The sequence below is a fragment of the Sinocyclocheilus rhinocerous genome, unplaced genomic scaffold, assembly GCF_001515625.1.
Source record: "Sinocyclocheilus rhinocerous isolate Xijiao unplaced genomic scaffold, SAMN03320098_v1.1 scaffold792, whole genome shotgun sequence".
Taxonomy (NCBI): domain Eukaryota; kingdom Metazoa; phylum Chordata; class Actinopteri; order Cypriniformes; family Cyprinidae; genus Sinocyclocheilus; species Sinocyclocheilus rhinocerous.
Window position 1 is genome coordinate 1352712 of NW_015626872.1, and position 13332 is coordinate 1366043.

The 13332-nt window shown below is 35.7% G+C and overlaps 2 protein-coding genes across 3 annotated transcripts in view; one reads left to right on the top strand and one right to left on the bottom strand.

The window, feature by feature from the left end:
* The window catches only part of LOC107719844 (arf-GAP with dual PH domain-containing protein 1), an 18189-nt gene extending 15553 nt beyond the window's left edge, over window positions 1-2636 (top strand). The window contains exons 7-11 of one of the 2 annotated variants that reach the window (XM_016527380.1): window positions 43-126; window positions 945-1007; window positions 1406-1477; window positions 2168-2396; window positions 2553-2636. In XM_016527380.1, the coding sequence (XP_016382866.1) occupies window positions 43-126; window positions 945-1007; window positions 1406-1477; window positions 2168-2396; window positions 2553-2593 (489 nt within the window). In that variant the 3' untranslated portion in view covers window positions 2594-2636. Of the gene's footprint in view, window positions 1-42; window positions 127-944; window positions 1008-1405; window positions 1478-2167; window positions 2397-2478 lie in introns of both variants that reach the window. The other variant, XM_016527389.1, reaches the window with a different exon arrangement.
* A 5465-nt stretch (window positions 2637-8101) lies between these two features.
* Window positions 8102-13082, bottom strand: sox8a (SRY-box transcription factor 8a). Its single transcript, XM_016527397.1, has 3 exons — window positions 12527-13082; window positions 11131-11360; window positions 8102-9354 (listed from the first exon to the last, which is right to left on the bottom strand). Exons 1-3 carry the CDS (start codon window positions 12892-12894, stop codon window positions 8726-8728), a joined length of 1227 nt encoding a protein of 408 aa, XP_016382883.1. The 5' UTR covers window positions 12895-13082; the 3' UTR covers window positions 8102-8725.
* Window positions 13083-13332: the final 250 nt, after the last annotated feature.

Genomic DNA, 13332 nt, shown 5'->3' on the forward strand with positions numbered 1-13332 from the left:
GTGTATGTGTGTGTGTGTGTGTGTGTGTGTGTGTGTGTGCAGGAAATGGTGGACTGGTTCACTGCGATCCGGGCAGCACGGTTTCATTACCAGAAGGTGGCATTTCCTGGAGCTAATGATGAGGACGTATGTGAATAAAATCTCTTCCAGCAACTGACACATAAAAATGAGTTATGACTGAGCGTGAAGCTCACTGTATGATTGTGAACGCGTGCACTAAATCACGTTTCTCATTCTTACACGGCAAACAATCATCTTGTTCAGCATTTTAATCTTGTGAAAACAAATCCAATTTACGTGAGAAGCTGAATTATAAAAGATATTAGGAGAAGACATCTGAAAGCTTTATAATTGTTTTTAAGCATACATTTAACAAATTTAATAAGGTTTATATGGTTAAAACAAGAAAAACCACTTTAAAGGCTTTTATATAGGCTGTAATGCATTATGAAAGTATTTTAATTTGCTTTGTAATGCACCTTATAATGCATTGCATGATCTTATGAATAACACACCACAGTTATAATACACAGAAAATACAGTATAATGCATTACAAACAACCAGATGCAACGAGGAATCTGCAAATACTATAATGCATTTTAAATGAGTTACAATTATTTGTGAAAAAATATAATGCATTATAATGTACATTATGAATAATTTTTCTATTGTATTGTACATAAAGGTTTTAAGTATTTAATTCAAACTATTTAATTATTTCATAATAAGTCGTATAGTACACAATTTCGCTTTTTTTTCAGTTTTATCTGGTATATGTATATGTATATGTATATAGACATTTTTACTGGAAACCAGGTCAATAATACTGATTCAAATATCTGTGCATGTTTAAAGAGCATCCACACATATTTACATGTTAATATAGTATTCATATGTTTTCTTATTGATATGTTTTCTCTGTCTGTGTTTGATTATGATGTAGCTGGTACCCAGACTCACAAGGAACTTCATGAAGGAGGGTTACATGGAGAAAACAGGCCCAAGGGTGAGAGTTTTTACTTATCATCTTCAATAAATATTCAGAAAAGAAATGCAGTCCAAGTCATGCAATAGATGCTTCATTCTGCGAGTTTCATTTCACTCTTTTCTCTGGCACAGTAAATAATTTTAAGTGAAATCAATAGTTCATATCCTTTTATGTATTTATTTGGTAAGTGGCTGTGTAATAAGGCAGATAATGTCTAGTCAGCTGGTCATTATCACAAAATAAAGTCCTCAGGGATGATACTGACCTGCTGACTGGACATTATCCCTTACTAATGCCATTCTAAACATTGATTCATGCTGGAGTCGTCTCTTTTTTAGCACACAGAGGGCTTTAAGAAGAGATGGTTTACCATGGATGATAGAAGACTAATGTACTTGGAGTCGTCTCTTTTTTAGCACACAGAGGGTTTTAAGAAGAGATGGTTTACCATGGATGATAGAAGACTAATGTACTTTAAAGATCCCTTGGTGAGTAAAAGTGGTGACTTTTTTCTGGTTATATTCCATTTTCAAATTGCTATTTTATTATATTATGCAATATCATTTATTATTTAATTTTATTATATTAGTATACATTAAGTATAGTACTACATGTAACATAATAAAATATAGTTTATATATTATATTATTTTAGTGTATGTTAAATGTTAACTACTAAAATCTAATTTGAATAATATTTTATAATTTTGAATATAATTTAATTATTTTTTTTAAATAAAATTTAATATTCTATTATTTATTTATACATTTAATTTTTATTTTTTATTATATTGTTATATTATGTATAATATAATGTAATATAATGCAATATTAGTTTTTCACATTTGATTGTATTATATATTATTATGTTAGTATGTTAAATGTAGTACTAATTACTAATACATTTGCAAAAACAGAAAACAAAAAACTGCAATTAATCTTCGTCAAACTGCAGTTGGGTTATTTTAAGTAAAAATAACACAATAAAAACATGATAACATAAAAAAACATGATTTTTGGAAAATTTAAATTTTGAGTTATTTGTTTTTGTAAATAAACTCTTCATATTTAATATAATGGAATATAATACAATTAAAAATGTAATTTTAAAAATAAAAAATTAAATATGTATTATATATATTTCTGAAGTATTATATAATATTATATTCACTCTTTTAGGATGCATATGCACGTGGCGAGGTGTTCATCGGCAGTAAAGAGAACAGCTATACCGTGGTATCCGGACTGCCGCCCTCGATCCAGGGATACCACTGGAAGTACGGGATCACCATTGAAACCCCGGACAGGAAGTTCCTGTTTGCTTGTGAAACCGAAGCAGAGCAGAAGGACTGGATCGCTGCCTTTCAGAGAGTCGTCAACCGCCCCATGATGCCGCAGGAGTACGCAGGTACGCAAACACACTCGCGCCTCAGAAAGAAACTCTCCAAATCGGAATCTGAGAAACTGACTGGATCTCTTTCTCTTTGCAGTTGAGGCTCATTTCAAGCACAAGCCTTGATGCTGGCTGTAAACCTGCCTGTGTGTGTGTGCGTGTGTGCTGCAGGCGGGACGGACTGCACGATGAACAGCTATTCTGTCCAATGAAGCGCTCCGGACTGAGCGAGTACAAGAAACGGCCCCTTCCTACCTTGATGTGTGCTGCAGGCGGGACGGACTGCACGATGAACAGCTATTCTGTCCAATGAAGTGCTCCGGACTGAGCGAGTACAAGAAACGGCCCCTTCCTACCTTGATTTAGTGCTGACGGCTCGAACGCTTGCACTGTGTCGCAGACGTCAACAGAGCACCGACACTGAGGCTTACTTATCATGAATGTGTAACCAAAGGGTGCCGTCAGCCGAGCTACTGTACACATATGGCATGCGAATGTTGTTCATCACTCTTAAACCTAACATTTAATCTGTAAATCACTAGGTGAGCAAGTACTAAACACCGCAGTGCGTTCTGACTGATGTTATTTATTGGATTTTCCAAGCGAATGCTGCTGTGACATTTAGTGGATCCTCAAGAAGCCAAGCTACACCACTCCGAGTGTCCTTTCTGACCGTCTAGGGCTTTCGTTCATCATTATTGATCATTTAAATGTGTGAAAACCATGTTAGTGTGACCAGTATAAGCAGAGGTTTCATATACTACAGTACATACTGCTTCTGGTGTCTGTGCAGGTGCAGTATGTCAGGTTTTGATTTATCCTCCTCCACTAGGTGGAAGCATATCCCAGATTAAGATGCATGTGCTCAGCACTTTCTTTTTATGCAAAATAGGGTTGATATTAGCCATAGACTGATATATCGGCCGATATTTGGCCATTTGGAGATTATCTGCTGAAAACCAAGTTGACTGAATAAAACTAGTGATAGTTCCCCTTATCTTTAGTCAATAGGTACACTCGACAACATTTTTAGGCCTAAAAAATATTTATGCATATAAAATTTGGATTGAATTTAACGTGATGCATATTTATCATATATAAATGAAAACAGGCCAAATAAACTAAATGTGTTTTAAATACACAATAACCAGGTTTATATATATTTAATTTATTAATAAATCCTGTTTGTTTCTGTTTTAAATAGCCATATTTTAAACATGTTCATCATTTTTAACTGCATAAATGTGATTGATTTCACAAATGCATGCTGATTCTAAGCAATTAAATATTATTATTATTATTGAAATAAAATCAAACAGATGCAAATAGTTAATAATAAACTATGATTTTTACTTGCAGACCTGTTTCATTTCTGTATGACTTACAAATACGCATCACATTAAGTTTGTTTTATGTTAAATCCAAATTTTATATGCATTTCAAATACATAAATATTCAATTTAGGCCTAAATATTTTTATTGCAAAATAAGCATCTATTTAATTTAAGCAATCTTATTTGCTGTCATTAAATTGCATTGTGTGTGTGTGTGTGTGTGTGTGTATATATATATATATCAGCGTTATATTTGTCATCAGCATAAATATTGGTATCAAAAAAAGAAAAACCCACACTTTGGTTGACCACTACTTTATATACAGCATCCTTAATTTCAGCCAGACTACTTCTGTTGACTCTGAAGAATACATTAGAATATTCTACAGATTTGATATAATGGATATGAATGTTTAGATGGCAGGTTGTAATAATAATAATCTGATGCATATCGCAGCTCCTGTAATGTAACTCCGGCCCTCTTGTTCAGGTTATGATGATGCTATTCAGGTGTTTTTCTTTTCATTTGTTTCAAATAAGGGTTAGTGAATGTTTACCATCAAAAACGTATCATGGTATTACCATGGGTTTGTTTTTTGGGGACTTGTACCATGGTAAAGCATAATGTACATTCTGTGGCCAGTCATTATGTCAAAGTAAACAAAATAAGAGTGGTTTATTTTGTGATCATGACTGTCTGACTGTACATGATCCAGCTTATTATCCAGCTACTTAACACATAAATAAACATGTGGACATGAAATATTGATTTAAGTTGAATTTATTTTTGTTCAGAGTGGTTATTACAGTAAACTAAATTTAAAATAATAATAAAAAAGCATGTTGTTAGTTGAAGCAAAAGTAACTGAAATTGAATATAAGAAATTTTATTTTTTCTTTATTTATATTAATATTGACTAATTATTATTATTATTATTATTGTCTATTATTATTATATACAATTGATAGTAATATCTTATTATTATATATTATATATAATAATTATTAAAATTTTACTTGTTTTATTTTAGCTAGTTACAAATGTAAATAACAAATATTTATACATAAACAATATAAACAAAATATTCGTATATAAACAAAATGTAATAAAAAATATAGATATGTTAAAAAACTAAATAAAATAAACAATAAAAATAAAAAACACAAAAATAAATTATTAAAATTTTACTTGTTTTATTTTAGCTAGCTACAAATGTAAATAAATATTTATACATAAACAATATAAACAAAATATATAGATATGTTAAAAAACTAACTAAAATAACTAATAAAAATAAAATACACAAAAATACTAAAACTTTAACTAAAATTAAAATACAAAATAAAAATGTAATTCAAATATTTAAAAAAAAAACAAGTATCTCAATGATACTACTGTATTCACAATATACTGAATGAATATATAATAAAGTTAAATGCATAGAAAATGTACACTTTAAAAGGTATTTGACTATTTCTATTTATTTAATTTGTTTGTTTGTGGTTTTTACTCAGAACCTTGATGTGTGTGTGTGTGTGTGTTTGTAATTGTGACTGTATGAGTTTTTGTGTGTGTACCTGGTATTCCCTACATTATGCGGATAAAATGTCCCCACAAGGATAGTAATACCAGTACTATTTTTTGAGTGCAGAAAGTTTTGTGTGATGGGTAGGGTTGGGGTAAGGGCACAGAAAATACAGTTTGTACAATAGAAAAACCATTATGTCTATGGAATGTCCCCATAGTGATAGGAACACCAGTGTGTGTGTGTGTGTGTTTGTGTGTGTGTGTGTTTGTGTGTGTGTGTGTTGAAGGGGTTTGTCAGACACCGTTGCCTGACCTGATGCATTCCACTGCCTTTCTTGCCCATCAGCCTGGCTCCACTGCCCTGTGGAATTGTGGGTGGGTCAATGTTGGTTCTGTCTGGCTGCTTGCTTGTGGTTTTTACTCAGAACCTTGATGTGTGTGTGTGTGTGTGTTTGTAATTGTGACTGTATGAGTTTTTGTGTGTGTACCTGGTATTCCCTACATTATGCGGATAAAATGTCCCCACAAGGATAGTAATACCAGTCAGTACTATTGAGTGCAGAAAGTTTTGTGTGATGGGTAGGGTTGGGGTAAGGGCACAGAAAATACAGTTTGTACAATAGAAAAACCATTATGTCTATGGTATGTCCCCATAGTGATAGGAACACCAGTGTGTGTGTGTGTGTGTGTGTGTGTGTGTTTGTGTGTGTGTGTGTTGAAGGGGTTTGTCAGACACCGTTGCCTGACCTGATGCATTCCACTGCCTTTCTTGCCCATCAGCCTGGCTCCACTGCCCTGTGGAATTGTGGGTAAGTCAATGTTGGTTCTGTCTGGCTGCTTGTTGTCATTGGCGTCCGGGCTGAGCGAGTGAATTTGGTTGAAGTCTCCACACTAACTCACACAGACACAGCAGGAGGCTGTTTGCAGCCCAGCAGGAAATCATTAAATTAGGGTGGAGTCGCTCAAGCACTGGTCATCCTATTTACTTCATCAGCCTGATCCAGGAAGGTAAAGACTCTCAGAGCATCGCAGCAGCTGCCAATTACACACACCACTCACTACACAAAAAGCCTTGTTTTGAATATTTATTGACATCAAAGAACATGAATTTTGCCCCTAACATGTTATTCTGACTTGTGCAACTTCTGTTGTTCGTTTAGAAGATGCATGTTTGCTGTCCAAGTTGTCAGACACATTATGTCTTGGATATATGCCTCCCGTATCACTAACATTTATAATAGATTGCAGCTTACCGCGCAGTTAGTTCCAGTCCTTGAATTTGATAGGCTGAAGCACTGGGACTTTTCATTCTGTTTGTGATTCAGACAGACTGTCAGTCTGTTTCTTCCTGGTGGGGATTTATTTTATAAAAAAAAAATTTTTTGTGTGTGTGTGTTTCTAGTTGTGGCAGTAGGTGGCGACAAATTCCTTTATTAGTGAGTCACTGAATCCTTCATTCAGCCGATTTGTTCAAAGACACAGATTCATTCATTCAGCAAAACAGGTGACTGTATTTATAAGTGAGTCATTGAATCAATTACTCAACCGAATCATTCGACTAAATAAAATAGATCAATAAATAAAAAGAAAAATAAATTAATAAATAACGATTAATTTCAGGTAAAAGCACACAATTCCTTAATTTCTCAAACATTATGCATTTAAACTTACAAATAAAAAATATATAGTATTAATTCATCTAATAAATCAATTATATACTTATTTATTAATTATTTAAGTGAAAACTAAATTAAAGTAATCTTCAAAAAACTTAAAAAAAAATTTATTTTGACCATTTCTTTTTAAACATATCTTCTTTACCTATTCAAACTCTTTTAATATTTTTAAAACAAATAATAAAATATTTTAAATGCCTATATATTCAAATCTTTATTATAATTATTTTTTTTATACATTTCCAGCTAAAATAATACTTGAGTACACCAGTAGGTGGCTACAAATGAAATCATCATGAGTAAGTCATTAAATCATTCATTCAACTGATTCGTTCAAAGTGAATGATTCATTTATTCAGTGAAACAGGTGACTGTATTTCTAAGCGAGTCATTGAATCAATTACTCAACCCATTTGTTCAAAAGCACTAATTCATTAAAGAACGAAGCAGCACTACTGCCTTCTGCTCGGAGATGTTCATTGGTGGATCACAAACAGACAAAGTAACTGCAAATATTGTGTATTAAATGTAAGTTCTTTAATATTTAGCTGTAAGTTTGTTGGCATATATGTATATTAAATGGTTAATTATGGTTTATTACAGAACAAGCCTCATGTGTTATACATTGAACATTGATCTGCTGTAATCATAGTCAGTTTTTCATCTCTAACAGTCCTGATGTGTGTTATGTTGTTTTTATGTGGGGGTCTTTTTAATGGCTCAGCGTGATTTTTTTTGTCATTGTTTATTGGCTCTTGCACTAGAGATCACAATCATCATGCTCTCCAAATGTCAACAGAAAAATTCTGAGAGCAAAACTTTCAGAAACCAGGGTCCAAAAAGCTGAATACAATAAGAACTCAACATAACACACCATAACTAGAAATCTAAATCATAAGAGACACTACATCTTGTAGTGCTTACTGCGTACCGTCCAGTTTTAAGACCCAATAATGTCAGCGAGCAAAATGATGCGTGCTGTACATATCAACACTAATTACATTCTCCACTTCAAAAATCATCAATGCAATAAAACGTAGTGAAAGGAAAATAAGTCCTAGTCCACCCACACCCATCTGCTGTGGAATCACTGGCTCTTTTCCACACATGAAGAACTTATTCTCTTATCCTGCACTCAATTTATGCATTTTCTGCTGCTTTTGTTGCTGTTTATCCAAATAGCAGAGGGTTCTTGTGTTCTTCTTTCATGTAACGGCAGTGGTAATGATTTTCTGCTTTGTATTTGTTTTGTTTTGTTCCCTCCCTTAATTAATGCCTCTTTTATAATGAAAACAAAGAGCCCTTTGAGACGCTGTCATTCAGAATCAGCCCTCTCTCTTTTCTGCTCTCCCTTGCTGATTCTTGGCTTTGTAAACCACAGATGATCCAGCATCTCTCCGATATTCAAATACAGCTTCATTTTGGACTCAAATTGTGACAAAAGCATGAGTTATTCTGCCCGTTTGACAGTTAGACTCTGCCTTTATCAGCAATAAAGACATCTGGTGGTACCGCACATTCATTCGTTCGACATTTTAATTGCATATTATCAAGACAAATCCACGATTGCGTTTAAATAGCGTATTGAATATTGACAGTCAACAAAACAAACACTTCTATCCAGGCCATAATACAAACACAAAACATTCGATATTGAAAAGTGAATCCAAAATCTGTTAGGAAAATCTAAAGGTCACAATTACCAGAAAAGTCTATGAAATGGCAAGATTTTAGAAAGATTTACTTCGGTACAAAACATAGTCCCATAATTCTCAGCATCAGACATCTCTGACCTAAAACTTGGCATCAGGGTCGTGTTAAAGTCGTGTAAACCGGCTGCTCCCAGCTCGCCCCGGGACTATGAGACGAACTCGACAAGCTGTTGAGAACAGGAGTCACGTACGATCTTCTGGAGGAATGGAAGTACGGATATTGATAAATGCCAGCGGGATACCCAGAAAATGTGGTGAAGTACGTCGAGTTCTGCAGGTCTGGACAGTCGGTCAGTTCAGATTGGGTCGGTGACCCGTGAGACTCTCCGTAATGAGAAGGACTCAATTGTTCTGTTTTAATGAGCGGTCTTTGTTGGTTTGCGCCGTTGTGCGAGGATGCAGACTGTGACCCGGACCCCTTGTTCCATGCCAAAGCGCTGCCGTGAGGATGATGGTGGTAGGATGTGCTGAAATAGCTGGGACTGGAGTGCGGCCCACCGTTGTTCTCCATGTGGCCGTTTAACGGCAGGTACTGGTCGAACTCATGCACGTCAAACGGGCCCATGCTGCCGATGACGTCGCTGCTGAGCTCCGAGATGTCCACGTTGCTGAAGTCGATGTTGTGTCTTGTGTTTTCCGACGCACGCCGGGACTCCAGTTTGGCGCTTTGATGCTGATCGGACTTCGGGGTGGTTGGAGGTGTAGGAGGACCGTGAGGTTGAGCTGGGTTGGAAACATCGAATGTGCTTTGTTGGGTTGAGGTGGAAAAAATAAAGGTTCTTTACACTCTTCCCCAAAGAACCTTGCAGTGACTAAAAATCTAAATAGATTTTAAAAATCTAAAGAACCTTTTTCCACTATGAACAACCTTTTGCGGAATGGAAGGGTTCCATGGATGGTAAAGGTTCTTCATGGAACCATTGATGCCAATAAAGAACCTTTATTTCTTCGACAGGTTCTTTATTGGCATTGATGGTTTTTTCCTAAACCTAAAAAAAGAAAAAAAAATGGATGTTTTAAGAACTGTTCATTTAAAGGTTCCTTGGGGAACCAGAAATGGTTCTTCTACACATTAAAAATAAAAGTTCTTTGTTGGCATTGATGGTTCCATTAAGAACCTTTAACATCCATGGAATCACTTTCCACTGGACAAAAGGTTCTTTATTATGGAAAAAAGCTTGTTGAAATGTTCTTTAACCTTAGAAAAAAATTGATGTTTTAGGAACTGTTCACTTAAAGGTTCCTTGGGGAACCAGAAATGGTTCTTCTACACATTAAAAATAATGGTTCTTCTTTATTGGTATTGATGGTTCCATCAAGCACGTTTAACATCCATGGAACTTTCCCATTGCACAAAAGATTATTTATAGCAGAGGGTTATTAAAATGTTATTTACACTACGAAAAATTGGTTCTTTAAAAAAAAAAGTGTACTTGAAGGTTCTCTGGAGAACCAAAAACTGTTTTTACTCTCAATGGTTGCCATTAATGATTCCATCAAGAATGTTTAAAATCCATATAATCACTCTCCATTGGGCAAACAGTTTTTTATTATGGAAAAAGGTTATTAAAATAAAAGGGCTCTTTTAAGAACTGTTAATTTAAAGATTCTTCGGAGAACCAAAAATGTTTCTTCTACGCTCTGATCAATTAATGTACCTTATTGGCGTTATACTAGTTCCATTAAGAACCTTTAACATACATGGAATCTTCCACAAAAGGTTTATTATAATGAAAAAAAGTATTTTAGATTGTTAAAGAACGGTTTTACTGGAAGGTTCTTTGGGGAACCAAATATGGTTCTTTTACACTCCTACAAGTAAAAGTCCATAAAGGACATTTAACATCCATTGAACTTTTCCACTGGACAAAAAGTTCTTTATTATGGAAAAAAAAGTGATTAAAATGTTCTTCACTCTTAAAAATAAAGGTGCTTCAAAAGGTTCTTCAACCGATGCCATAGAAGAACCATTTTTGGTTCCACAAAGAACCATTTAGTCAAAGGTTCTTTAAAAGAACCATCTCTTTCTTACCTTTTTATAATCTGAAGAACCTTCTTTCGCCACAAAGAAGCTTTTGTGAAACTGAAAGGTTCTTCAGATGTTAAAGGTTCTTTATGGAACCATTTAGACAAAAAGGTTCTTCTGTGGCATCGTGAAGCACCTTTATTTGGTTCTTTTAAGAACTGTTCACTTAAAGTTTCTTTGAAGAACCAAAAATGGATCTTCTGCACTTATACACTAAATATAAAGATTCTTTATTGGCATTGATGGGTCCATGAAGAACTTTTAGCATTCTTGGAATATTTCCATATTTCACATTTACACTAATAAAAAAGGTTCTTTTAAGAATTGTTTACTGGAGGTTCTTTGAGGAACTCAGAATGGTTCTTCAATGGCATCGCTGGGAAAACCCCCTTTATGGAAGCTTAATTTTGAAGAGTGTGATAAAAAGTATGACACAACCCAAACTGTAAGACAATAGCTCTTTCATAACTCACCACCATGGACCTGTTGATGGTGCATCCCTCTCATACCCGCTTCCACTTTGTACACTTGATGCGAGGCGTGAGGGTTCTTCTCAGCTCCCGTGTCCAGTTCACTCTGACCCGGCTTCAGGCTCTTCCGTCTCCGCGGCTGGTATTTATAATCCGGATAGTCTTTCTTGTGCTGGAGCCGCAGTCTCTCTGCCTCTTCCACAAACGGTCGTTTCTCGCTCTCAGAGAGCAGCCTGGATGATTGGTGTGGCCGTCCGTTGCAAAGCATGGAATGAAAAAGTGCACAAGTGAATTAAAACAGTCGTGTGTGAATGATGAAAAATAAATCCAGATTTAGATGGTAGCTGGTTTGAAGCTGGTGCAGACTGTCTCGATCCAGCAACAAACCAGGGATGCATTTTTCAAAAGCAGCTATAGTTGCAAGTTCTATCGTTACCAATAGAGTTCACTAGAACTTACCACCATAGTTGGCCGTCCGTTGCAAAGCATGGAATGAAAAAGTGCACAAGTGAATTAAAACAGTCGTGTGTGAATGATGAAAAATAAATCCAGATTTAGATGGTAGCTGGTTTGAAGCTGGTGCAGACCGTCTCGATCCAGGGATGCATTTTTCAAAAGCAGCTATAGTTGCAAGTTCTATCGTTACCAATAGAGTTCACTAGAACTTACCACCATAGTTTGGGAAACACACACCAGATGGTTTACAAGCAGCTACACATTGCATTTATTTCCTTAAACTATTTACATTTTACTAGTAGCTACTGAAATTTAATACTATCTCTGTTTACCAACAGTTATACTAGCACATATTCAGTTAGTAAACTAGTACTTTTGGTAACACTTTACAATAAGGGTTCATTTGTTAACATTAATTACATTAGTTAACATTAACTAACAATGAACAATACAACATTTATTACTCTCAGTCAACATTTACAAACACGTTTTAAGCATTTAATGTACCGTGAACTAACATTAACATGAACTATTAACTAACATTAACAAAGATTAATTAATGCTGTACAAATATTGTTAGTTGTTAACAAATTAGGCTTTAAAGTGTTACTTTGCTACTAGCCATTATCCTAATATTGACACGTATTCCATGTGTTACTTGCAACAAATTACACATTTTCTGAGTTCTACTGAATAGTATGTATTCCACTTTGTTGCATGTTTTACTAGTAGCCTACTAGTACTTAACTAGTCTTGTACCTATGAGAAACTAGTATCGATACCAACTGATTCCAACAGTTACAGCCATTCATGAGCCAGCACTAATGCTGTTAATTAGTAGAGCTCCGTATTTATTTGCGTAAACACGCCATGCATTATGTACATGATGTCATGTAAAGTGTGATCCATCGATCTCCGTGATGTTGAACTGAAGTCCACGTACCTCCATAACTTGCCGAGGGTCTTGCTGAGCTCGGCGTTGTGGAGATGTGGATACTGATCCGCGAGCTTCCTCCGCGCCGCCTGCGCCCACACCATAAACGCGTTCATGGGTCTCTTCACATGAGGCTTGTCTTTCAAAGACCTGCGGCCCTGCATAGGCATCGGCACCAGCGACCAGTCATAGCCTTTGAAGACCTGCGACACCGCGTCTCGAATGCACGGGGGGAAGCGGGCATCTTCCTCGCTGTCCGCCGGGTTACCGGCACCGGTTTGGGTCTGCGAGCCTTGTTCGTCGGACATTGATGGAGAAGACGGCGAATCGGAGTCCACATCGCCGATATAAGGAGTTTTATCCAGATCTTTTGACATTTTAAAATCCTCGCTGATGAAACGTTAACAAAGATGAACAAACGTGACAATAATCAGCCAGCGGTTACGTGCGCATTTTACGCGTAACGCGCGTTGGCTTGAAGCGTATATTCCAAATAAACCTATCGATTTATTGGTTTCTTGAATCTCAAGTCTCGGTCGATCAACACTGGTGAATGCACTGGCAACATTTCCCAACTTGTTGGTAGGAGTGAAGTTTTTCTGAGGTTTCTATACTCTCGCACTCCTCCTTCTCTCCTCTCATTGGAGGAGAGAGAGGTTTTTGCGCAACTTCTCCAATTGGTCTGTACAGGACATCAGCAGCTTTTTCACTTAATTGAACATAATTGACTAACAAATTAGACCATAAACCCATAACTGCTCATGGGTTCCCTTAAAAATCCAACCTTAGCCCACTGTATTTTATGAAAACTCTCC

Coding starts and splice junctions, on each gene's coding strand:
- sox8a (XM_016527397.1), bottom strand. CDS start 12,894: ATGTCAAAAGATCTGGATAAAACTCCTTATATCGGCGATGTGGACTCC. Junction 11,361..12,526: donor ACCCTCGGCAAGTTATGGAG/GTACGTGGACTT, acceptor CCAATCATCCAG/GCTGCTCTCTGAGAGCGAGA. Junction 9,355..11,130: donor CCATCAACAGGTCCATGGTG/GTGAGTTATGAA, acceptor TTTCCAACCCAG/CTCAACCTCACGGTCCTCCT.